The sequence below is a fragment of the Brachypodium distachyon genome, chromosome 4 (genome assembly GCF_000005505.3).
Source record: "Brachypodium distachyon strain Bd21 chromosome 4, Brachypodium_distachyon_v3.0, whole genome shotgun sequence".
Classification (NCBI taxonomy): Eukaryota; Viridiplantae; Streptophyta; class Magnoliopsida; order Poales; family Poaceae; genus Brachypodium; species Brachypodium distachyon.
The window spans coordinates 22,496,304-22,519,969 of NC_016134.3; the positions used below are offsets into that span (position 1 = coordinate 22,496,304).

The following is a 23,666-nucleotide window of genomic DNA, read 5'->3' on the forward strand; positions in this document are numbered from 1 at the left end:
TTCATATTATCTCGATTTAACATTATCGATACATTTTGCTATAAGTTTGATCAAACTTTGGAAAGTTTAACAGTCAACAAAATTTATACACCGTATATTTTAAGGAGAGAGTAGTACAACATTAGGTTGCCACCAGTCGTGCTACGCACCCTCTTTAATGCAGTGATGGTCTTAACTCAAAAAACATTTACTTCTGATATTCTTTCTAAAAACTCCAAAACAAATTTCCATACATTGTCAATGTATTTTCACAATATAGTAACCAACGTGCATGTTTTATATTAAAGCAGCGCAAGAACTGTTTCCAAGAGAACGTTCGAATTGTTTTTATGACATTAAAGATATAAATAGAATAAGCAGGATTTGTCCAGGAGAAAACCACATAACCCATACATTGTTTGACAGATAAACTTGACTTCAGCAGCAGCCATACAAAAAGGCAAAGCCAACTCTCAACATAATGAAAGTTGACTCTGAACTTATGCCGAAGAACTTGTAACGAAACGCGAGTTAGGATTTACAAAAACAACCACCCTACTCATCCCTGGATAAGGCAGACCGACAATTTTGACGGGAGCTCACCAGGCATGCTAATATAGCCGACAATGCTCTTGTCTCCAGAACGTCAGTGAATGCGCCTGCTGATTGCAGACTCGCATATCATCAGCAAGCTTTATTTCTTCGTTGGACTTGTGTCACCAAACTTAGGTAGTACCAACAGCGTGTTCAACCGGGTAAAGCCCTCCAACGACCTCTCATCACCACTTATATTTGAGTCACATTCATCTTCAGCGTCTTCTGGAATAAACTTTTTACTCTTGTACCTGGGGTTCTTTAATCGGGGTGGCATCCTTGGACCAGATCCAGTTCCCTTGTTAGCAACAGAATGCCCTGACAACTCACCTGCCTCAGCATCCTTGTTCAAGAAAAGGCAGACTGCTGCACAATCATCAGTTTTAGAGGTTGGGTACTTGAATTTCCAAGTCTGATTTGCCAAATCAACGACAGTACGAGCTGCGGCAGAATGGCCAGAGCATGAAGCAACAACATCCACCACCTCCTGGTTTGACAGAACATCCCACACCTGTTTTTGCCAGAGTGGAATTGAGTATGTTAAGATCAGAATCAGATAGTTCATTGTTTGTAAATTGGGTGGTGCATTTTTGAATCAGAAGAAACTATTATCTCTCCTTTAAAAGCCACATAAAAAGCAATATCTAATTTATTTACCCCATCAGTGGCGAGGACAATGAACTCATCCTTCTCAGTGATTTGCCTATAGCTGACCTCAGGTACACAGATCAGCCCAAAATCCTTTAAACAAAAATCACCAAAAGCTCGTGCCATTGCAAGGCCAGGAGAGTTGCAATTAGGAAGCCAAAGGCGAGCAACATCTGGTTCATCCTGATGAGCAAAGACCCTTCCATTGCATCGCTTAATCCTCCTAGCCTCTCCTGTAAAAGAAAGGCATTGCATTAATTCCACTACCCACCATTATTATGACCAAAATCACGTTCGTCAAGGCAGTACGGAACAGAATGTATTTAGAAGACTCAGTGGAACTAGTTTGAAGTTTTAACAGTCATGAATATACTCAGGTACATGATGAAATTGTGTGTTGACCTAGATCTAGCTAGATATCTTACAGGCCTACACTTATAGAAACAATGCAACACAAATAGCTGCAGCTAGAGAGGACCAACGATAGTCCCAAGGAAATTTTGTCATGTGGATGATGAATCTACACAGCACATCACTACATCAAAAGTCATATGGCACAAAAGTCAATCCATATCCTGACATAAAAACGGACAAATGTATATCATATGTCATGTTCATCTAAAATATATTGAGATGGGATCACCTGAAAAATCATTATAGTACAATAGCAACATTGCATACCTTGAGGTTACTTAGTTAGACCAAACATTTTTTTAGTGGAAAGATCTATGGGAGATTGTTAAACAGTTGACTAAAAGATCCTTTTAATTCTTTAGATCCTGTAATGACCGGGGCATCGTTTTGATGTTCTGAATCCTGTGATGACTGGGGCATCGTTTTGATGTTCTGAATCCTGTGATGACTGGGGCATCGTTTTGATGTTCTGAATCTTGACCATAAAACTAAGAAGGTTTATAAGTTTTACCATGATGTATTTTCTAGATATGGCATTGCAACCAGGCATAGGTCCAGGCGTAATCAGCAACTCTATCCCTGGAGACAGCTTCTCATAATGAGTCATACCATCACTTAACACCTCATCTCATCAATAGAACAGAAGCAAAACTGCTCTGAATCTCCTTCAGCATTTCTGTGTTCTCCACATGTTCCTCACACAATTTGTAGTAGGCAACTGATTCTGATTATTTAGCTACACTAAATCTAACTGTTTAAACGAGTTCTTGAAAACCTTGTCATAAAACTTATCCAGATTAGAGATCTATCTTGGGGCACATCTCCTAATGGACTTTCCCAGTATTCATGTGACATCAGTAGCAGGACACTAACTGTTGGTTATTCTATCAATTGTCCATATCTAATCCATTAGGTAGCAAGTTATTGTTAGATTGATCTTATCCGTATTCATCAGGAGAGCAGAGGACCATCCACATAAGGAGGTATACTATAATTTTTGGTAGTGAGAAAGAAATAAAAATGTTCATTCCTATCACTGATCTTCTCTTCTTGCATAAAGAAGGCACCCAGGCCCACTCATCCTCTCGGTGGAGTTTAGACACTCCCATAGGTAGCAGCACTACTGTCACTTTGCTGCCAACCACCCAGGTAAACCATAGACGTGAATGAGCACAGTCTGAAAGCAGTACCTATTGTATATGCATGTCAAATCTTTACCATTTGTATAGAAATAAAGCTGATTGTACCATAGGAATGTTGTTAAATACTATATGCAAGTTTTGTACATCTGGTAAATAGCAATTGCGTTGCCATCTTCAGTTTGTACAGTTGAAAAGTAGCATGTACCTGCCAAGGTTATCATCAAGAATTTACATATCACCAACTGGCTAACCTCTAAATGAAATCAAAGAATTTGCTCCCTGGACAAGGTGAAAAATCTAAGGCTTGAAATCTTAGGTTAATATAAACAGATTAAAATACACTGTGTCATGGAAGAGATAGCACATATTATTTTGCTAAATACTTATATTTCGACAATTGAACAAAAATGTACTTTTTCTGCAGCGACAGGAAGAGAATCATTGACCTAACAGGAAAAACATCATTGGCCTAATGGGATCACACAGGCACAACCAACAGGATTTTTTAGTCAATGCATCAAACTGAAAAGAGGAAATGAATTCAGTAATTTAAATTTGGGGAGTCAAAGAGATTTACTTGGATGATCAGGTTTCAGGTCGACTGTCAACTGATGGGCAACCAAACGACCATTCTGATCTCTGGTGCCTAATACAGCTCTGGAGTCACCTAGATTCCCCACAATAAGATCCTGGCCCTGATGGTATAAAAGCAATAGTTTAAATTGCTTATACCAAGAACTCTTGAGTAAAGTAAATCCATTCAAGGAAATAGGATCCACATTACCTGTTTAATTAAAGTAACAGCAGTAGTTCCACTGCAAATGCTATCTATATTCCGATGTAATTTAAGCTCCTTATCCGTAACTCTAAAAGCTTTTCGGAATGACTCTTTCATTGAGTCAAACAATTCTCGCTGTTCTTCTTTCTGTCCAGCTGCTGTGGGAGACTTGTTGTCTGCATCTGCATATGGAGATAAAATCTCCTCGATAACCGATCCATCTTGATTGCTGGTTGGACTCTCTCCATAGTCATGATATATCAAATCACACAGCTTCGAAGGGAGAGTATCTCTTACTGTCCTCGCGACGAGATGGCCATGTGGACCATGACCATCAAAAACTCCACAAAATACTGTATCTGATCTCCCATTGAAGTTCTGCGCATCATGCAATGGTGACCCCAAGGAGTTATAATATACAAAAATAGAAGACAAATGTACGAGCAAGAAAAAAAGGAAGACATCATTTATCATGTATCTAGATAATATACTTAATCCATCCAAAGAGCGTCTAGTAAGGATGATTAGAAGGAAGAGTTTATTTTGTTATCCATCTAGTGTGTACGCAACTTCTGTTTTTCACATAAACTGTTCGAAGAAGGGGGCACTCTTTGTCTGGATGAGTCACTATTCTAGTTCAAGCATTGACCATTTCTCAAGCCCACAACGTCAGGGCCAAAAAACACATAATCAACAATTACCCCTTGAACCAAGAGATACCAAATGAGGAAACAAGATGGTTGCCCACATCAACAATTCAAGTCTAGAAAGTCTGTGAAAGACGGAAGGATGTTGGGCCATGCCTAACCTTCCATCATTTAGAGCCAGAAAACATCTCCGATGAGAAAAATCCATACCCATCGAATTGTTTCTTTTCAAATATCGACTCAACTAGGATCCGAGGGCTCAATATCATTTGTTTATCGTATGAAAGCTTCTCGAGTTGTTGGCAATTCAACATTTTTTATTCTTAGCTCGTCATTTTAACTCTCGGTTGATGTTACCCAATAAACAACTCCGAATTGTTCATGATTCTCAAACTCCAAGAAAACATCCCCCCTGGGACATCCGACAGACTCCGAGAAAACAATTCGTTTACACAAGTATCGATTAAAGAAAAGAAAAAAGCGACGGCGAGGATGAATTATAACATTCAGGACACCAAAAGGTTATTCGCAGTAGTGAAGTAAAAGAAAGGGATCTTGTAGCAATCCAGATAGATACCTCCCACGCGACCATGGCGTCCTGGTTGGTGCCCTTCTTCCCTTGCCGCGTGAACAGGCAGGCCGCATTGCCCGCCCCATTCCCGGCGATCCTTCCGGGAGCCTCCTCCTCCCTCCTCCTACACCCTCCCCCTTTCCCCAGCAGCGCCGTCCCGTCCAGCGGCCGCTGATCCGCCGGCAGGCACGAGCCCATCGCCAGCGCCCGCACCACATCCTGCAGGCAATCCAGGCACCCGCCAGCTCCTCCCCCCGACGGCGCCGCCATCGCCACCGGTGCCGCCGTTACCGCCGCCGTCTTGCCCCCCTTTTGGTACCCAAATGCCCAACCTCCACCACAACGATTCCTCCTCCTCTGGAACCTCGAAAAGGTCCCAAGATTTCTATCTTTGCGGGAGGGGAAGGGGAGGGGCTGTGGCGGTTCTTGATGATGGCGTCGTGGGCGGGCGGGCCGACCAGCAAGCGACGCGGACACGTCAGGAGATGATGGGAGCCAACCAGAAAAGGGGAAAAGGAGGGGTGGATCGGACAAGAATAGGGAATCCAACAGCGAAAGCCGGGAGAAGAAAATAGCACGGGCGGGGTTGGCTCGGCTTGGTTTGGGCGGCGGGCCAACGGGAGCGGCGGCCGGATCGGTCGGCCTCTTTTTGCTCGCCTTGCATATGAGCTTTTCTTTTTGCCAGAAGCGTTGCATATGAGCTGTTCTATTTCTCTTGATTTATTTATTGAACAAGGTTTTTTTTTTTTCTGTGTTTCAGCTAAATTCAGATCCCCCACTTCTCTTTCGACTCCAGCCTAAATCAGTTTACAAAGATAATTACAGATCCCAGGTTTTATTTTATTCGTTTCTTGTCAGTGCCAACATGTATTATTTTTTAGAAACACCACTACACTGTAAATTCATTCTCATATAACTCCTCCATCTCAACAATGTGGTACGGAGTAGTATTAGTGTATGAACCACGACAAGAATTGAAGGTAGTATTAGTGTATGGGCCTTCCAAAATGAGTAAAATGCAAAAAAGTCATATGCATGGCTTCCAACACCAGGAGTCGCAAGCTTTTGTTTTGGGTGAACTTGAGTGATGAGTCGCACTGAATAGATACGCATTCATAATCCGGAGGTGCATGGCTGACTTGCACAGTGGAACAATAATAATATGAAGGAATGTGACCTTTATTTCAACACTTCTCAGATGCTCCAACCGTACAAGGTATAATTAAGCAAATATTTCCAGTTACAGGAGCAATTAGCTTGGTGATCTTTTACCGTTCCAAACAATAATGATAAGAATTATAGGCAATCTCACCATTCATCAATTCTATTCTCAAACTACTAGTATTACATAAATCAAGTGGAGGAAGAGACTCGAGAGTCTCCAAAACATATCTGATATAGATTCATCTTACAAACAGAACAGAAAGATGTGTGTTGTACACAGAAAGCATAAATTTCAGCCGAGTCTTGCTTCCCGGTGTAAAACCTGAAAATGGGCATTCATATTAGACAAGGTTATCTCGATGTATATAAACAGTTCTATAAATATTTGATCTCTTAATCATTCTTCATCTCTACCATTGATGATTGAATCTTCATCTCAATCTCCAAAAAAGAATCTTGTTGTTTTTCTTCAATGGCTTAGGGTGAGTTTGGCATGCGGTGGATTTATGATAATCCTGTTTTGTGAACCAGCTTATCCCTATTTTTGTGTTTGGCTAACCAACTTTTGCCTGCTTTCGTGTGTATTTTCTCACAACAGATTATTAAATAATTTCAGCACAGCACAGTTCAGCAATGCCAAACTGAGCCTTATTCATGTTGGCAAAAAACATTCAGGTTTGCATCTTTCACTTGTGCTGAAAACTGCTTCCAATCTTTTTATTTTTGTTTCGGTCTTTGTGCTTCTGCCCAAGTTTAAGGACTTAAGGGGATTCAAGACTTGTCAAGATATGATGAATTGATGAGCTACACGGTGAAAGTTAGCTTCCTGCTATTAGTACTGGCATGGATTTCCTAACTAGTTATAGAAACTAAAATTTACAAGTTAAAACCTGTAGGGTGTTGGCTCTAAAGTTTGAGACAATGGATGAAAAATGCTCACAATTTAACTTATTTGTATTACTGCTATATTTTGATATAATATGATTCATTAATTTTTACACCTAAAGATGAGTTGCCGGACTTTCATCCATAGGCAAAGCTTGTGTTTTTACTCAATTTATATTAATCAAGACATGCGTTGGGCATACAAAATTACTACTCCCTCTGATCCAAAATATGTCTCAGTTTTGAACTAAGCTTAAACTTCAAAAGTGAGACACTTATTTTGGATCGGTCAGAGGTAGTGGTTATTAGCAAATTAGACTAATGACTCCTTAGATAGCAAAACTGACATCATGGGCCCACCAATCAGGTAGCCAAGCTCATGGTATAGAAAAAGGTTAAAAAAAACACAAAATTATAAATGTTCTCCTGAATTCAATGTTTGAATTTCAGCCAAACTGAGCAATTTTGTTTTGGAAAAGCAATTTTTTAGTTTGTAGGTTAAAATTTTGGTTCAAAATTAAAACTTTCCAGAAAAATTGAATTCTAGAAAATCGTAAATGTTCTCCTGACTGGATTACTTCAATTTAAGCCAAAACTGAATAGTACCTGAGGAAGAAATGACTTCTAAAGTTTGTAGGCTCAAATGTCAGCTGAAAATGTAAACTTCCAGATGAACTGAAAGAAATCTTCAAAATCATGCTGACTGGACTGTTTCAATTTCAGTACTAAGCATCATTTGAGGGGGAAAATGATTTCTGAAGTTTGTAGGTCTACATTTTGTTGCTCACAATACTTGGTGCAATTTGTTACTCCCTCCCCGTCCCATATTAAGTGTCACAATTTTGTCTAGATACGCATGTATCCAGACGCTTTTTAGTGTGTAGGTACATGCGTATCTAGACAAAGTTGCGATACTAACTATGGGACGGAGGGAGTACTAGTTATCCCAAGAGCATAGTTTTTAATACGTCGTTATCTCGTCGCCATAACGACGATACAACGTCGTGGCGCCCCTGGCTGCCGTCGCGTCGACCCACGCGATAGAATTTGCCTGTGGCGTCGATATGGCGTCCTGTGGCGTCGCGATGTCGTCCTGTGGACGATTCAACCCTGTGACAGTTAAGATGCGACGCCACACAAGCCGATAAGCACAGCAGCAGGCACGCGCGGGAGAAATAGCCTGTGGCGTCGATTGGGAGAACAGTCCGCGCGGGAGGGAGTGAGGGAGGAAGAGAGAGGAGAGGGAATTGGGTGAACCTGCATCTCCCAGCCGCGGCGGTTCCATCCCCCATCGCCGGCGGCTCCATCCCTCTGTGCTCTGCTCTGTTCTGCTCCTCTCCCTCCCACCCTCTTGTCGGGGACTGATTAGGGACTGCATGCTTGTTTCCTAATGCAGTCCAGCACTATGGAAGGTCCAACTGAGCGGATCCAATTGCCAATCCTATTAATTGCTTGCAGTATAACGGAAGGTTACAGGACACAAGGCAATCACTAATTATGATCCCTGGAATCACGGCCAGGCGCTATACAAATCAAGCATCGATTCATATCCTGCAGTTAAGATGCTAACTAGTAGTATCAATCATGTTTTTCTTTTTGCGGGTAAACCTATCAATCATGGTTAGTTACCATGTTTACACCCGTCCTCCTCTCCCTCCTACCTATGTTTGTGGATGACTTTATTAGTGATGCTGTCCCTATGATTGATTCCCTTGATTGCTCAACAATTTCAAGGTATGTATCTCTACTCAATAGCTAATATATTTAGCTGATATAGTAGGTCTGATAGCTGCTAGCATATTTCTGTGAAGTCGCTACGCCACACGCCACAAGCGTTGTAAAGTTGTGAGGGGGGTGGGTCGCCACAACTCGCCACGCCGTATTCAAAACTATGCCCAAGAGTTGTAGTTTTGTGGAAACAAGTCCAAAATGTGCACCAAAGTGTTACAAGTCCCCGGAAGTCGTAGTTTTGTACAATTTACTCTTTAAAGATACCCTAGGAATGATATGTCTAGCAAATGATTTTTTTGTAGAAACACTTCACTAAGAGAATTTAATCTCAACAAACAAGGGAATAACAAGGTACATGTGTGTGTCCTGTGCATTTACATAAAATCACATTATCAACTATTTTGGCTGTATTCCCCGTAAAAACGAAAATACATGTCTAATAGTACATCGACCATCCATGACCAACAATATTTGTCCATGTCTAATACTCCCTCTGTTCATATTAACTGTCGCTACTTTGTCTAAATACCCATGTACCTACACACTAAAATGCGTCTAGATGCATGCATATCTAGACAAAGTTGCGACACTTAATATGGGACTGTGGGAGTACTAGTTAGTAGCTTGTGTAATGTTTAATATTTTTAAGGAAAGATATATTTGCTCCATCTAGTTTCCTCAGTTATAAAGTAGAGCATACACTTCATTAGTGTTCAGCACAGATTAAATAAAATACACAAACTATTTTACCTCTTCAGCAAATTTAATCAATATTGTTGTCCTGGGCCTCTGCTGGCCTTCAATTGGCACAAAATGCGCCGTAACTACCGCAGGAAAGCCAGCATTATCCAATACACCCTATAATAATTTCAATGCAATCTTCAAATATTGTTCATCTAAGAAGATATGGTTGAATAGATATTTGAGCTGGAATTCCCACCCTTACAATCCCTGCGACAAAAGCTCCACAATTGAATGCCCCCATATCTTTTGGCACAGAAATGAACCTGGTCAAGCAAAAAGGACGCAAGGTTTTAGATTGTAGCAGAAGGAAAATATTATTAACTTCAAAAGAGTTCATCAAACCGGTTGACGAGAAGCTCCTTTTCACTAATCATATATTCATCCTCATGTTCTGTTCCTTTCTCAAGTGAGTCAGCCACCTGGAAACAATAAGAAAGCAATTACTGCAGTAGGCAAGAAAACAAGTGCACTCAGTACAGCGATCAGAATAGAACCAAACAAGGCTCCAGCATTTGATTCCTCAAATTTGAGATTGTATAGCTACGTATAGAAATGATGTTACTATATCAGTACAGAGATGTGAAATCTTTTCTCTAACTAACTCTGCATTTGGCACTAGCAACCAAATTGAAACATGGACAAAAAGTCTATTCGAACCACTAAGCATCTGTTATCTAAATGTGGGGTTATTTCATTTCGCAAACACAAGTTAGAAACCAAATAATATTTTTCAGGTGTGCCTGGCAAGGCAGGTAGAAAACATGAAAAAACCTGGCAGCTCTCAGGCTTTCCTTTGCATCAGGTAGGATACTCGGGTCAGCAACCAAACGGCCCAACAATATTTTGACAGCACAAGTGCACAACAAAGAATGCACACAAGGAATGGAAAAGCTAAATGCACAGATTACCTTTCCACCCTACAATTATGGTAATCACTAGAGCATTTTGGGACAGAGTAGGAATAGAAAAGATTGATAGGCAGAACAGATTACCTTTCCAAACAATACTTTCCATACAGTGCTGTGAATGAATGATAAAATCCCCAGCAATCGAGTCTCTCGTCTATTCCCCTGGATTAATTATTTCTATTGACATGACTATCTCAACATGATAAAAATTAGTAAAGCATATAGAGTAACTAAACAAGGATGTTAATGCTCTCAATCTGGAGATCACATGAGACCCTAACGGAACTGATGGCCTATGAATATTCATATTTACAAAGTAAATTAAAAAAGGAAAAGATGACAACTCTGTTGTTATTATTCAATTAGTTCAGATATTTTGTTTACCATTTCGGATGGAAATCTTTATCCAATTTTTTCCCAACATCTCTATCCATATTTTTCTTTGTTTCATTATTATGCATACTATCCAACAAAATTCAAAATTAACACCATAAAGGTGTCAATCAGATGTACATTGTATATTTGTATGTTTTATCATATCAGGAGTTCCAGAATATCCCACCTGTTACCACCCCTATTAACCAAAGTTATATTAAATTAAAATAGACTCATTTTGGTATGCCAAAGACAGCGTACAACCAGTAAATTTGATATAGAAAAAGTTATGCAATTAAAAGAAGACAACCATAGGATGCCACTAGAAACAAAGAAGCAAGGAAGTTTTGACTACTTCATTCAAATTTTCAAAATGTTAAGTAATATGTACCAAGACAGATACTGTACTACAGAGCAATAATTCAGACAAACAAAATCACGTAATAAGAAAAGAGGTATGCATCGAACCTTCTCCCTGTGACATAGAAGTTCGAGAACTCTTGCACCAACAGCATAACCAGCATCCTCCAACCTTTGTATAAGTACAAATATAAGAGAGACAGATGGCATGCTAAGTATACAGGAATACAAATACAATAGCACATGAAAAATGGTGACATAATTTAATGACAACCTGGTCCAATGTCATTACATGATTTACCACAACTAAGACAGAGGTCTACATGCCCCAAGTTAAGAGAGAGTGTCTAATTGTAAGATAACCAAGATTTCGTTCACCAGATAGAGACATGAACAAATAAGTTTGTTGAAGACGTGAAAATTGACGAGCCAAAGATTCCAGTTGTGTCATGAGGCAACATCTCAATATGTGAACAAGTAATTTAAAGCCTTTACACTAAATGAAATTTGCGGCGATTTAAGCCATTAGCACAGGAAGTGTCATTGCACCTGAAACTTTCTGTGATCTGAATATCAAAGATTATCATGTAGAGACTTACAAGGCTGTAGCAGGTACCAACCAAGAAAAGAAAAAATGATAAGATGTGTATATAAGAAATAGAACTAATAGTACAGACGCAATTCACTACTAAAAGAGCATTCCAGAGAACAGTAAAAAACTAACTGTATGGATCTAGGTATCTACATTACAGGTGCATAAACAATACGAACTGATGTGTGTAAGAAATAGGATTTACCTTCGTTCCAGCTCAGCAATGTTGTCAACTTGTGTCTGGTTGTATTGAACCAACTCCGAGAACAAGAATGCAAACGCACTCAAACTGACCTATGAATACAGAGAACATTTATCAAGAAAACAAAATAGGCAAGCAAATGGATGTTTTCTTTCTTGATTGCTCCTGTATCCTCCTCCAGACATAAAGAAACTGAACACTGCCACTAGACAATCAAAGCAAATGATTCCACTGAACCAAATGGGGATGCTTTGGATCAATGCCAACAAGCTACCGTTCCTTAGTTGGGTAGTTCTGCTTCCCTACCGTCACAGAGTTCTGTACCAAGCTACGTAACCATCACGGACAAAAAATATAGCACGGATCGACGCCGTGACTGTGCAGATCTGAAGGGGTTTCGATGTGTGGAAGACCCATACCTCCTGTCTGCCACGGCTGAGGGGCTTGTCGAGAACGTTGGCGTACTGCTTCGCCTTCCCCACGCCGATCATCTTGCCCACGGGCGGAGGACCCGGAAGGGCAAGGTAGAGCGGCCGCCCTACCTTGATTTCTTCCTCAGTTGCGAATTGGGGAAGATTAAGGAGATGAAACGGGGAGCTAACGGGCGGAATCCGTTCGGGGTGTGATGGAAGGAGAAGCGGTCTGAAGCGAGATGATCGAAGGGAAGATCAACCGGCGGTGGCGGCGCTCGCGCGAGGAGGAAGACGAGCGAGGGTGCTGGGGGTGCTCGGCAGCAAGATGGCAAGGAGGACGGGTGCGGCTCACGAAGGAAAAGAAGAAAAGAGAGTAATTTACACTAATGATCTCCGTAATTGGTCAGTGGGTTCATTTTAGTTCTGGTCCATTCAAATTGCTACTGCCTCCATTCCGCAAAACAACTTGTTTTCTCTTGGCTCTCACACCAGACCAAACAATTGACCAAGTGCATAAATTTATGTGACGTGTTTTGTTTAATGTAGGGTGTAGTGATTTGTACCTAAAACTTGATTTGTCGACTCGATTTTGCTTGACCATCACGTAGAGCGGCAGGAAGCCACTGCGACATCTTTAGGCATGCGGAATGCGTTTTTTTTTATGCAAACACCCCTTCCCCCTCCCCTCGCATCTTTTCCTTTTTCATCTCGACATCTTGCCTCTGTTCCCATCGAGAGACGTAGATAGGCGACGACAAGTTGATGAGGACATTCCAACTAATGATACAACCACAACTCCTACAACACCTACACCTCAAGTACCGAAGCTACACGGACCAATTACTAAAACTCGTGCACGACAACTAAATTATAAGGTAATTTCGTTTCTCGGTACTTCATTTAATATTAATGAGAACATGTCGCTGCCTAAGATGGGTTCTTTTATATGTTTTAAATGAAAGACCTAACTTGGACCTCAAGGATCAGCGCTGGACAGCAAAACATGGAAGTGGCAACAAGGTGGCGGGAACTAGCTCAAGTGATGATTTCAGAACATTGAAACCGCCATAACGAGAGATGAGAAAAAGGCCGCATCCTCTTCATCAATGGGATTTCGACCAACTGGAGGATTTCCCTTCCAATGGGTATCTATGGGCCAAAGATAAGGGTTATAACCTTACTTTATTGGACCTAAGGTCATATAATAGGGTCCAGCCAATTTTTAAATGTTTTCGTTGTGTTTTAGGAGGATTCCTAGGCTGTTTCGTAATCCCTCAAGGGCCTGGCCGAAACCACCTTGTTCCCCTCCTATTTATACCCCACGAGCCCCCTCTATGGAGTTTCGGGTTTTGATTAGATAAAGTTTAGCCTTTGCTACTTTCGTGTAAACACGTGTGTCGACTAAACCATCTGTTTTACCGTCATTAGAACTCCAACTTATATTGAGTATTCAGATTCATGAACCTTTGTATCTCCTATTCGCAATTTCAGATTGCTTTTCATCTTGTTCTTGCTTGTTCTTCGATTGCTTGCAGGAACAAAGACCTTCGTGGTCAGGTTGATCGTGCCCCCGTGGGATTAATAACCTTCTGGAGTTGGTGTATCGATCGCTAAGGCGCTGCCTCTTAGGTTGTAGTCGGATCGGCAACGTCATCTCCTACCAAATCGATAATTAGGTATCTCATCGAAAGATCGGGACAACCTCGAGGCTATCACAAGGTCGTGGCGATTGGGGTTTTCCCGTCACGATGACAGAGAGGATCGCCAGCGAAGACCATGCCACATTGATGATTTTGGTTATTATTATTATTCGGTTGAGTGATGAAGGAGTTGGGACGTGGAAAAAGAGAAAGAAGGGGATGAATTGGGCCTACCGTCGGTGTTTCGATCTGACAATATTGAGTACCAGATGGTCTGCTAATAAAAGAACTAGATGGTTGCACACGACACAAAAAGCGTGTGCGGTTCCCTCATCTTCAAGGCGATTCGGTTGGATGTCGTGAGAGCCAATGCAGCCACCCATCTGCTTCCTCCCTGCCTGCACGTTGTCTTTCTAGTGGATCAAGACTCAAGAGGAGGGTGTTGAAGGCATCAGAGTCTGCTGACTTGACTCAAGAGGAGGGTGTTGAAGGCATCAGAGTCTGCTGACTTGCCGATGGCATCCATGTTGCCAAATCTCTCGGTGCCACCATCCTATCTACACCCATCATGTAGACCACACACGTGTCCACTCTCACCCCCGACCTGAAAAATCAGAGTAAATTGCACATAACCACCACATTTGAGACAGTTGTAACGAAAACCACTAGTTTTGTTAATTTTTGCGCACAACCATCACCATTTAATGAACTTGTTGCACATACCACTGGTTCTGTCGTTTCAGACGCATAAGATCATTTCTGACCGTTCGGCCCACATGTCATGTTGACCAGTCGGTGCGGGCGTTAGCGCTCCGTTAGTACTTCTGTTCCACCTCCGAGCGCTCCTCTTTTCCTTATTCTCTTCCTGCTTCTCCTTCCCCCGAAGCTCTTCTCCCTCTGTTTTCTTACCCACCCCGAGCTATGAGCTCCGGCGCGCTCTCTAGCTCTCTCCCCGGACAGCCCCTGCTGCAGCGCTGCGCCTAGAGCTCTGCAGCGCCTCCGCGAAGCCGCTCCACCACTCTAGACGGCTGGACCCTGCGCGTGACCCGAGCAGCCGCCGAGCGCTTGTCTTCCTTGCGTCCGGCGAAAGCGTCTCCGCGCTTGGATCTCCTCTTCCTGCGCCTCCCCGACATCGATGCGAAGCTCCTCGGCTCTGCAAGCCCGCATCAATATCGTGCTGGAGCTTCCCCGTTTCGATTCTCACCAGCGCCGGATTCCTTCTCTGGCTGCCGCACGTCGTCGTCGCTGGACGCCTCCGGCAGCGGATCCGACTGTTGCTCCCTCCTTCCGCCTCTACGTGTCAGCGCGCACGCGCAAGTCGGGAAGCAGGGGCGGCTCCATTCCACGGCGGTGTGCTGGTAGCCACAGAGTGGGTTGGTGAAGAACTCCAGGATGGAGAGGAACTCATCGTCGGAGACGAAGACCTTGGCGCTGCGATCGAGATGGCAGAAGCGCTCATACAGTGCCACGCTCAACTGCTGCGAGACTAGAACAAAAGGAGCAAACATCAAAATTGTCGACTAATCGATTAGAACTCCGATCGATCACGAACTAGAGCAGCCAGACAAATTGAACCGTGAGAATGAGAACACCGAAAGAAGGAATTCGAGATTGTATTGTCTCCTCACGTACATAGGTAGCTGCAGTGCTCCTGCACCTCCTCGGCTCCTCGATGTCGTACTGCGTCAGCACCGACGACGCGTTCCCCCTGGCCGAATCAAATCAAATCGATGATTCCCTTCTCCCATCTCGGCGGAGGGAGACTAACTTGGCGTGCTATGAAGTGTTGGCAGAGAGAGGGAGGGGATCGCGAGGTATGTATGCATCTAGGAATTATCCAGTCTCGAGCCTGACTGTGCCGAGCGCAGAGGAAGCCCGATGGCGAGGTTGGCGATCGTTGGCGAAGCAAGGGCGGTGCGCGCGGAGCGGGGCGCTCCCGATGGCGGAGCAGGGGCTGCACGCGGGGAGGCTTGGGTGGCGCGCACAGCCGCGGGCAGCTGCGGCGGCAGCGCGAAGCGGGGGGCTACAGGGAGGGCGCGCGGTGGCGGAGTAGCGACGGAGGTAGTGCGGAGCCAGGCAACGCAGTGGGAGAGGAGAAAGGCTCGGACAGACCTGGCTAACGGACGGCGCAACGCCGGCTTGGCCCGGTCAACCTGACATGTGGACCTGGTCGGTCAGAAACGCGCTTATACGCCGTTATCGTCTGAATCAGTGCTATGTGCAACAACTTCACTGAATTGCGGTGGTTCTGCGCGAAAATTAGCAAAACCGGTGGTTTTCGTAATAAGTCACTGAAATGTGGTGGTTCTGTGCAATTTACTCGAAAAAACAAGTAAACCCACGCCTTCCTCCTCCCTCGCCGTCGCCGGCTCGAACCGCTAGGCAAAGCAATTTTTGATGAATGTTTGTGTTGTAATTGCCGTCATTGTTGGGTCCTGCCTAGTAAGCCGGTTTGTGGCGTGTGTCCCAACAGACACGCAGACCTGAGCAGCGGCCAAGCGGTTCCTGGCGGCAGCGGCGACCAACGCTTGCAACATCTGCAGCGGCGCCTGGCTGCTCCACGCGACCGCTGCCTTGGCCAGATGGTGGCGTGGCTTCCCAGCGGCGGCGCGGGCCAGATCGTGGCGGCCCTTCTCGGGCGGCCGTGCGGTCCTTGGCCATGTTTGTCACAGCGGTAGGCTGCTCTAGCCACGCGGTGGTGGCAGCGGGGCTGGTTCACCGCATCTGCTGTTCACCACCAGCACCAAATTTGTTTGTCGGTTTCGACAAAGTCGATGTGCCCGTGGTGCGGGTTTTGGTACGTGGAGAAATCTTTGGTTGGCTTGCCCGACCATGACAGTGGTGACGTCGTTGGATATCCCTCTCCGTCCATGAGGCGTTGTCGAGGTACTCCTGCACCACCCCCGTTCTAGGTTCCCGGGTGAAAACCCTAAGTCCTCGGGCGGGGCGGCGGTGGGGCTGGCGCTGGCGGGGTCGCTCTCCCCCTTGGGGGCGTCGTTGGGGGAACTCTAGATCTGCACGTGAGGGGATCTTGGTTGGCACTGGAATTTGTTGGTCTGGCTTAGGTTTGTGTCGTAGTTACCAGGCCCGGCAATTTCAATGCATCGTTCGCTGTCCTGAAGATTGGTTGGTGGAAGACGATGGCGGCTGATTATGAAGCATGAGCATACAGCTGATGCTGCGAATTAGCTTGATCGGTGTGCCTTCGTGGCCTCCGGATTTAGATGTTGGGCGGTGGTGTGCGATGAGGGCATATGGCCATGATATTGGCCACACCTTTCATCAGGATAGTAGGTATAACTTGGTGGCTTTAGATTGTTTTGACAGATGTATTCGTTTTGTTAGTCTTGTTAAGTAAATCAATAAAAAAAAGTGTGCATCATTCTGATGCAGGGGTGTCAACCTCCTTTTGGAAAAGAAAATGTATTTACATACGAGGTACTAAGTATTGAAAGAGGTACTCGTCTTGTTTTGATAGTTGTTCGTACTGTGATTTGAGTACCATCATGTACTCTTGTTAGTACCGTTGGGTACATTGATAAGCGAGCAATGTACTATCATTTGTTGTACATGTACCGTGACTCACTAAAATATATGCCGATGAGTACAATATGTGAATTTTCAAAATTTAGTGGGGCGCGGGAGGGAAGCAACTAAGAAAGAGATAAGAGCAAAAGTGTGGCCAGGATGGTGGGGGTAGATACCTGTGGGGATACCGCCTCGGCTTTACATCCATGTTGTCATTGTTGTTGTACTTGTGTGTTCTCATAAGGGCATCTTCAAGGGAAACCGTAAATCTTTTCCATTTGTCCAAATCTGTCCATATGGGGGTCCAAAAGTAAAATAGACAACGTAATGGGAACGACCATGTGTCCAAAAGTGGGCCATAGTTCCCATTTCTTTCCCAAATTTGGGAAGAGCACGGGGACTTCCCATTTGTGCAAAACTCATCCAAACCTTGTCCGTTGTCTATTTGACCCACATGTTAAAGACTCATGAAGAGATAAATGAGGATTACCATTGGACAACTTAATATTTTTTCACACCCCATTTGTCCAAAGATCCCTCAAATGAACAAAAGGGGCGGGGGGGCAAATGAGGGACGTTGTATCGGTGTTGTATCTCATTCATTCGAGTAGACTTCGGCGGCAATGAGAGCGTTGTCGTCGATAATCACAGCAACAGATTCTTATTTTCATATCTCAGTTTTAGAAGTAAAATCATAGCAATTGATATCACAGCCTTTATCGTCAAATACACCTAACATCAAATACACCTAACAGATTCTTATTTTCATATCTCAAACGGTATGTCATTATACTGGAGTTCACAGAAAAGATAACTTGTAAATTCTTCATACACAGGAAGACAGGCCGTACTCACCAAGCATAAATTGTCTAAACTGTTTGCATCGCATCTACAGCTGTACACACAATCACAAGGAACTTGGGAACTCACTGATCATGTGCTACTCAATCCACTCCGATGATCGATTTCAAGAACTGGACTTCTGCATTGAGCTCTGGCAGGCGGCCATTGGTATCCCACGAGCCGAGAGGAGGCTCCACGCCCACGAACATGTAAAGCCCTGCCAGCTCCCCTTCCAGGGTTGGACAAGGCACAGCTCCGTACCCAGTTATTGTTCTTATGGTGTCAAGCTGTTCCCTTAACTGTTCTTCGGTGCAGTGAATCTGTATATGCAAACAATAATAATGTATTGGTTGAGCAAAAAAAGCCATGTACTGATTTAGAAACATTGCAAGAGTATAAATCACGCTAGATATACAAATCCATGGCTAAGAAATGCGTGTTCAACTAAGTAACTGTGCTATAAATTCCGAAACTTCATGATCAAAGAAGAAAAAATGACCACTCAACTCAGCACATTGCATATTTCAAGAAGTTACAGATGAACAGGTTAGAAATCTTTACTTACTCCTAAATGAAAGAAGAGTTTACAGGGGACAAACGGTCATCCATCTGTTTCAAGCTTTACAGGTTCCATTTAGCTCACTAAGGTTCCAGTAAAACAAGCCTTAGTTTCCGAGCATGCACTTTGAATTCATGAATTGTAGAGGCAATTTGGTGTAAATTTTCTAACTGTGCTACAACATGCAGTTTGTGATCTATTATTCAGCAATCGTAGCAATCTGCGACACATCATTACCCGCACGCGACGACAATTTAGAATTTTTGTTCAAGGCATGATGCATATCTGGATACAAACCCTGATACCTTTTTTGTAATTAAAATGCTTTTCAGGAAGGTAGTATAGAACTTGTAACGGTTATATATTAGTTTGTGACTAAATTGTGCAGGTGGAAATTTTAACAAACACTGCCATATGTTTTTTCCTTTTTTAGTCTACACTACGTAGATAACATCTTATGTACAGCAGCGTCATTTTTTACTTTGCTTACATTAACCTCAGTGCACTAAAGAGGTTTGCTATGTTAAAAGTACTACTTATTATTATTTTCATGTCCTGCTATCACTTGCTGAACAAGTTTCAGGCAGTGTTCTTATCAGTGTAGTTATTAACGAGGTTTACAGACTTGGAGAGGTTTGCACCTTCGTATCATAAATGTAACTTTGTTGTATCAAAGAAAAATTACCATGTGACCATGCCCCATGTTCCCAAAAGAATTTTTTACACATAACCAGGCTTCGTAGCTATTCTCTAATTCAGTACTCCCTCCGTTCCTAAATACTTGTCGCTGTTTTAGTGCAAAACTTCACTAAAACAGCAACAAGTATTTAGGAACGGAGGGAGTAGTATACTATGAAAAACTCTAGACATGCCAGCAACTGACCTCATCTCCAGCAACACCGGTCTTGCCAAACCTTTCATCCATCACTGTGTATTCCATGCCAGCTTCCTCATTAGCATTGTCACTCATTTCGTCGCCAATGGCAGAGACATAAGGTGTGTTCCTACTGGACAATATATCCTCAACATCATGAGCACTCACAACAGTTGCCACTGAGACAAAATGGCACTGTACATTCTCTTTCCTAAGATCACCAGAATCCCTCACAATGTCTTCGATCATACTAATTTCTGTTTCGACCACCGCTGGCAACTCACAAGCCGTGAGGTAACTCAGGGGCACCACCTCACTGTTAGGCTCGGCATCAGCAGCAATGTTGGCTGGAACATCAACTATCCCATCCGTAACATCTCCCGGTGACTCACAAAGAGTACTCAGTGGCAGCATCTCACTTTCAGGTGCTGCAATAGCAATGATGTCGACTCGCATATCTATGTCTTCTCCCGTAACAAGATCTGCAGGTGACTCAAAAGACGCTAGTTTACTACTCTGTGGAAGAACCTCACCTTCAGGTGCCGCAGCAGCAACAAATTTGACTTGCACATCATCAACATCTTCTCCTTTTACAAGATCAGCGGGCGAGCCACAAGCCGCCAGGTTACTATGTGGAAGCACCACCTCATTTTGAGGCAACACAGGAGTAATCTCCACTTGCACATCAACCACTTCGCCTTGTAATGCATCTTCATCTTTTACCTTGCTCTGAAGCGCATTGTCTTCACCAGGAAAGTCTCGTGGTGGCATGTCCTCAGTAGACTTCTTTTCCTGCATTGTTATGGACTCCTTTTTATCCGTGCTGGTTGATAAAAGTAAATCTTGGTCTAAGTTCTGTAGGGAGGATTCACCATCTCCATCTCCCTGAACAACACTGTCGTTGTCACTTAGAAGTGGCACCAGCGATTCAGAGGAACGGAGGCCCTGCAACAGCGTCTCTTTGGTAGTGCCATCCTCTTTTTCAGCCTGAATCTTCGATTCATAATCGTATGATTCTTTTTCTGATTCATGTACACCATCTGCTCCCTTTGTCTCAACCACATTAACAATACGCTCGTACTGCAACAGCGGTTTTCCTGATTCAGAAACATCAAAGCCACAAGGTACCACCTCCTTTCCAGCAGACTCCCTTTCCTCCACGGTTTTGTCACCACTGTTTGATGCCAATGATCCATCACCAGGTTCTTGAGCCGAAGATTCACCTCGTACCTCTTCAGCGAACGCCGGCACCGACGCTTCAGAAACACCAGGATCCTGTGACAGCAGCAGCGAAGGGTCCCTCTCGATTTCCGCCTTGATGATTCCCTCCTCTGTCAAATTCGAATGTCTGAATGCTGGTGGGGAGTCCTGGCCGTGCTCCTCAGATGCATCCAGGAATTCTTCCTCCGCGTCCACTTCGTCGTCTTGTCGGTTGCAGGTGTGGTACGGCTCCTGCGTTGGGGAGGAGGAGAGGAGGGCGCTCATGAGATGGTTGGTGGCGGCGAGGCTGCCGAGGTAGGCGGCGAAGGGGACGGACAGCGCGATGCCGGCGGCGGAGAGGACGATTAGGGGCGGGGCGACGACCGGCGCGGCTGCCACGGAGGCGCCGGCGATGGCGGCCTTCCGGGACAGGTCCCATCCGCGCCGGACCAGCTCGCGACCCCAGCCGCTGTTGTCGTCGTTGTTGCCCCCTTCTCCGCCTGCATAAGTGGGGGGTTCCGTGGGGTGGTTGTGGATGCCGGCGGGTTCGACCTCGTCGAGGCCATCCATGCTCTCGTGGCCGGACTGTCGGGGTTAGACTGCCGGAGTGGTACTGTGGGAGGCGGCGGTTTTGGGTTGGGCACTTGGGCGGCGATGAGGACGGGGTTTTGGTGGTGGAGACAGATGAAGGCGACGCGTGTGCACCCACGTGTGTGAGGACGGACGAGCGCACGACGTGTTCTCGGCACGTGTTGGGCCACTTTCCATTTTTCTTTCTCTTCTTCAGGTTTCGCTATTTCAAGAAGATACAGCCCGTTGATTTTTGCTTGGAGATTCGTCTTGTTTGCCTGATTGATTTTGTCTTATACTCGCTCCATTCCGAAATAAGCGACTCCTACGAAAATCTATGTGGATTTGTATAGATTTTTATACAAATCCACGTCACTTATTTTAAAACGGAAGAAGTATATGGTTTGGATTGTTTTCTGAAGAGGAGTGGTGAGCTGCATTATGTTTTCTCTTGTGAAGTTACTAGTTCTTGCACTCTAATATTTGTGGTCCGTGTAAAAAAAAGTTGCGGTCTGATGCATCGCCCTTCTTCATGCTATTCAGATCCACGTTGTGATAAGAGGTGGCTGATCTTTTCAGAGAGCAACGTGGATAACTTGTATGGTTCTACAAATCTTCCGGCTGTTCACTCGTCGCCGCATGACGAACTTGCAACCCAATGAAAATTCGCAACACCACACACTTGCGCAGTAGTCCGCCGACCACAAGCGGTTTCGCAATTTTCCAATTCCTAGCTGAACGACAGATTACGCTCGAAATTTCAGTAGATAACAAACACCCTATCGAAACGAATATGGTGTATAGGATTCCAGATGAATGCTTCTCGCAATCAACAAGAGTCTCGAAAATAGCTAAAACGTGGTTTAACTCTAACCCTAGACGTACCCCTTGTATATATAGGCGAGGGGCAGCCAAACACACAAACGGACTCAGACTCAAACTAGGTTCGACTCAAACACATACAACCAATCTGAATAGGACTTGGCTTAAATTAGGACTCACAGGTCCGGGCGCCCCTTAGACGTGTTGGACTCGTCGTAGGCTATTTCGGTGCGCCTCATATTCGTACTCAACTTGTGGTGGGCAGATCATTCTTGTCGTTGGCTGTCCCTTGCACACAAGTTGCTCTTCTAGCATTTTGTATCCTCCATTTTCATTTGTGATGCGCCTGCCTCCCTTTCCTCCCTCGCGCATATCTTGATGTTGGATAACAACACATGATGTTCCTCGCATGCGGCCTCCTCTCCTTCATGCTCCACGGTTGCCTCAGTCTCAAACCTGATTACACAAAGATATAAAGACTTAGGCAGTATAAAATTCTCATCAATATAAACATTAGGTGCAGTTAGGAGTGAGTTCACCTGCTGTTCTAATAACTTGGCACATGCTTGTGTAATTGGTCCAATGCGTAGATCATTGGGTTTATTTTGAACAGCAAGATCATCATTAGGCAAAGATGACAAAGGACTAGGGATGCCCTCATCATCCTCCCCCTCTTCAAAAGGCGTCGACCTCGACGCTCCAAGGTCTTCTCCATCATACGGCGTCAAATCAGCAACGTTGAACGAATTACTCACGCCAAACTTATCGGTTGGAAGATCTATCTTGTAAGCATTATCATTGATTGTACGGTCCATTTCCTCGTGGCAGCAACTTTGACTTACGTTGTTCAGGAAATCTATCCTTGCGAAAATGAACCCATACCGGATCGCCGGGCTGAAAGAGCACTTCTTTTCGCTTTGTATTGAGACGTGCAGCATTGTACTTGCCCTTCTTCTCTATTGCTTCTTTAGTCTTCTCATGTATCTTCCGAACAAAATCAACACGCTTGGACGCCTCCATATTCACACGCTCTTGGCTTGGAAGTGGCCGCAAATCAAGTGGCGTAGTTGGTTTGAAACCATATACCACCTCAAACGGACAAAGCTGCGTTGATGTACCGCCCTGTTATATGCAAATTCCACATGCGGCAAACACTCCTCCCATGCATGCAGGTTCTTCTTGATCATTGATCGCAGCAACGTTGAAAGTGTGCGATTCACCACCTCCGTTTGGCCATCAGTTTGGGGATGACAAATAGTGCTGAACAGCAACTTCGTCCCTAGCTTTCCCCAAAGCGTATCCCAAAAGTATCTCATGAACTTCACGTCACGATTAGAAACAATCGTCCTTAGTACTCCATGCAATCTCACGATGTTCCTGAAAAACAGATTAGCAATATGCGACGCATCGTCGCTCTTGTGGCAGGAATTAAAATGCGCCATCTTAGAAAAACGATCCACTACCACAAATATAGAATCATGTC

General features: G+C 44.2%; 3 protein-coding genes and 1 non-coding gene across 4 annotated transcripts; all 4 read right to left on the reverse strand.

The window, feature by feature from the left end:
* Positions 1-301: 301 nt before the first annotated feature.
* On the reverse strand, positions 302-5,403 carry LOC100830046 (probable protein phosphatase 2C 75). The gene is made up of 5 exons (XM_003576022.4): positions 4,780-5,403; positions 3,562-3,933; positions 3,355-3,472; positions 1,231-1,454; positions 302-1,084 (listed from the first exon to the last, which is right to left on the reverse strand). The coding sequence occupies exons 1-5, from the start codon at positions 5,041-5,043 to the stop codon at positions 674-676; spliced, it is 1,389 nt and encodes a 462-aa protein (XP_003576070.3). The 5' UTR covers positions 5,044-5,403; the 3' UTR covers positions 302-673.
* Positions 5,404-5,931: 528 nt separating this feature from the next.
* On the reverse strand, positions 5,932-12,528 carry LOC100829847 (trafficking protein particle complex subunit 5). The gene is made up of 8 exons (XM_010239437.3): positions 12,154-12,528; positions 11,738-11,826; positions 11,049-11,112; positions 10,290-10,367; positions 9,640-9,716; positions 9,494-9,560; positions 9,304-9,411; positions 5,932-6,259 (listed from the first exon to the last, which is right to left on the reverse strand). Exons 1-8 carry the CDS (start codon positions 12,223-12,225, stop codon positions 6,230-6,232), a joined length of 585 nt encoding a protein of 194 aa, XP_010237739.1. The 5' UTR covers positions 12,226-12,528; the 3' UTR covers positions 5,932-6,229.
* MIR5164 (microRNA MIR5164) lies at positions 7,625-7,790 on the reverse strand. Its single transcript, NR_126906.1, has one exon. It is a non-coding gene; the product is annotated as a microRNA MIR5164 (primary transcript).
* Positions 12,529-18,002: 5,474 nt separating the features above from the next.
* LOC104584559 lies at positions 18,003-21,512 on the reverse strand. The gene is made up of 2 exons (XM_010239438.3): positions 19,601-21,512; positions 18,003-18,478 (listed from the first exon to the last, which is right to left on the reverse strand). The coding sequence occupies exons 1-2, from the start codon at positions 21,359-21,361 to the stop codon at positions 18,260-18,262; spliced, it is 1,980 nt and encodes a 659-aa protein (XP_010237740.1). The 5' UTR covers positions 21,362-21,512; the 3' UTR covers positions 18,003-18,259.
* Positions 21,513-23,666: the final 2,154 nt, after the last annotated feature.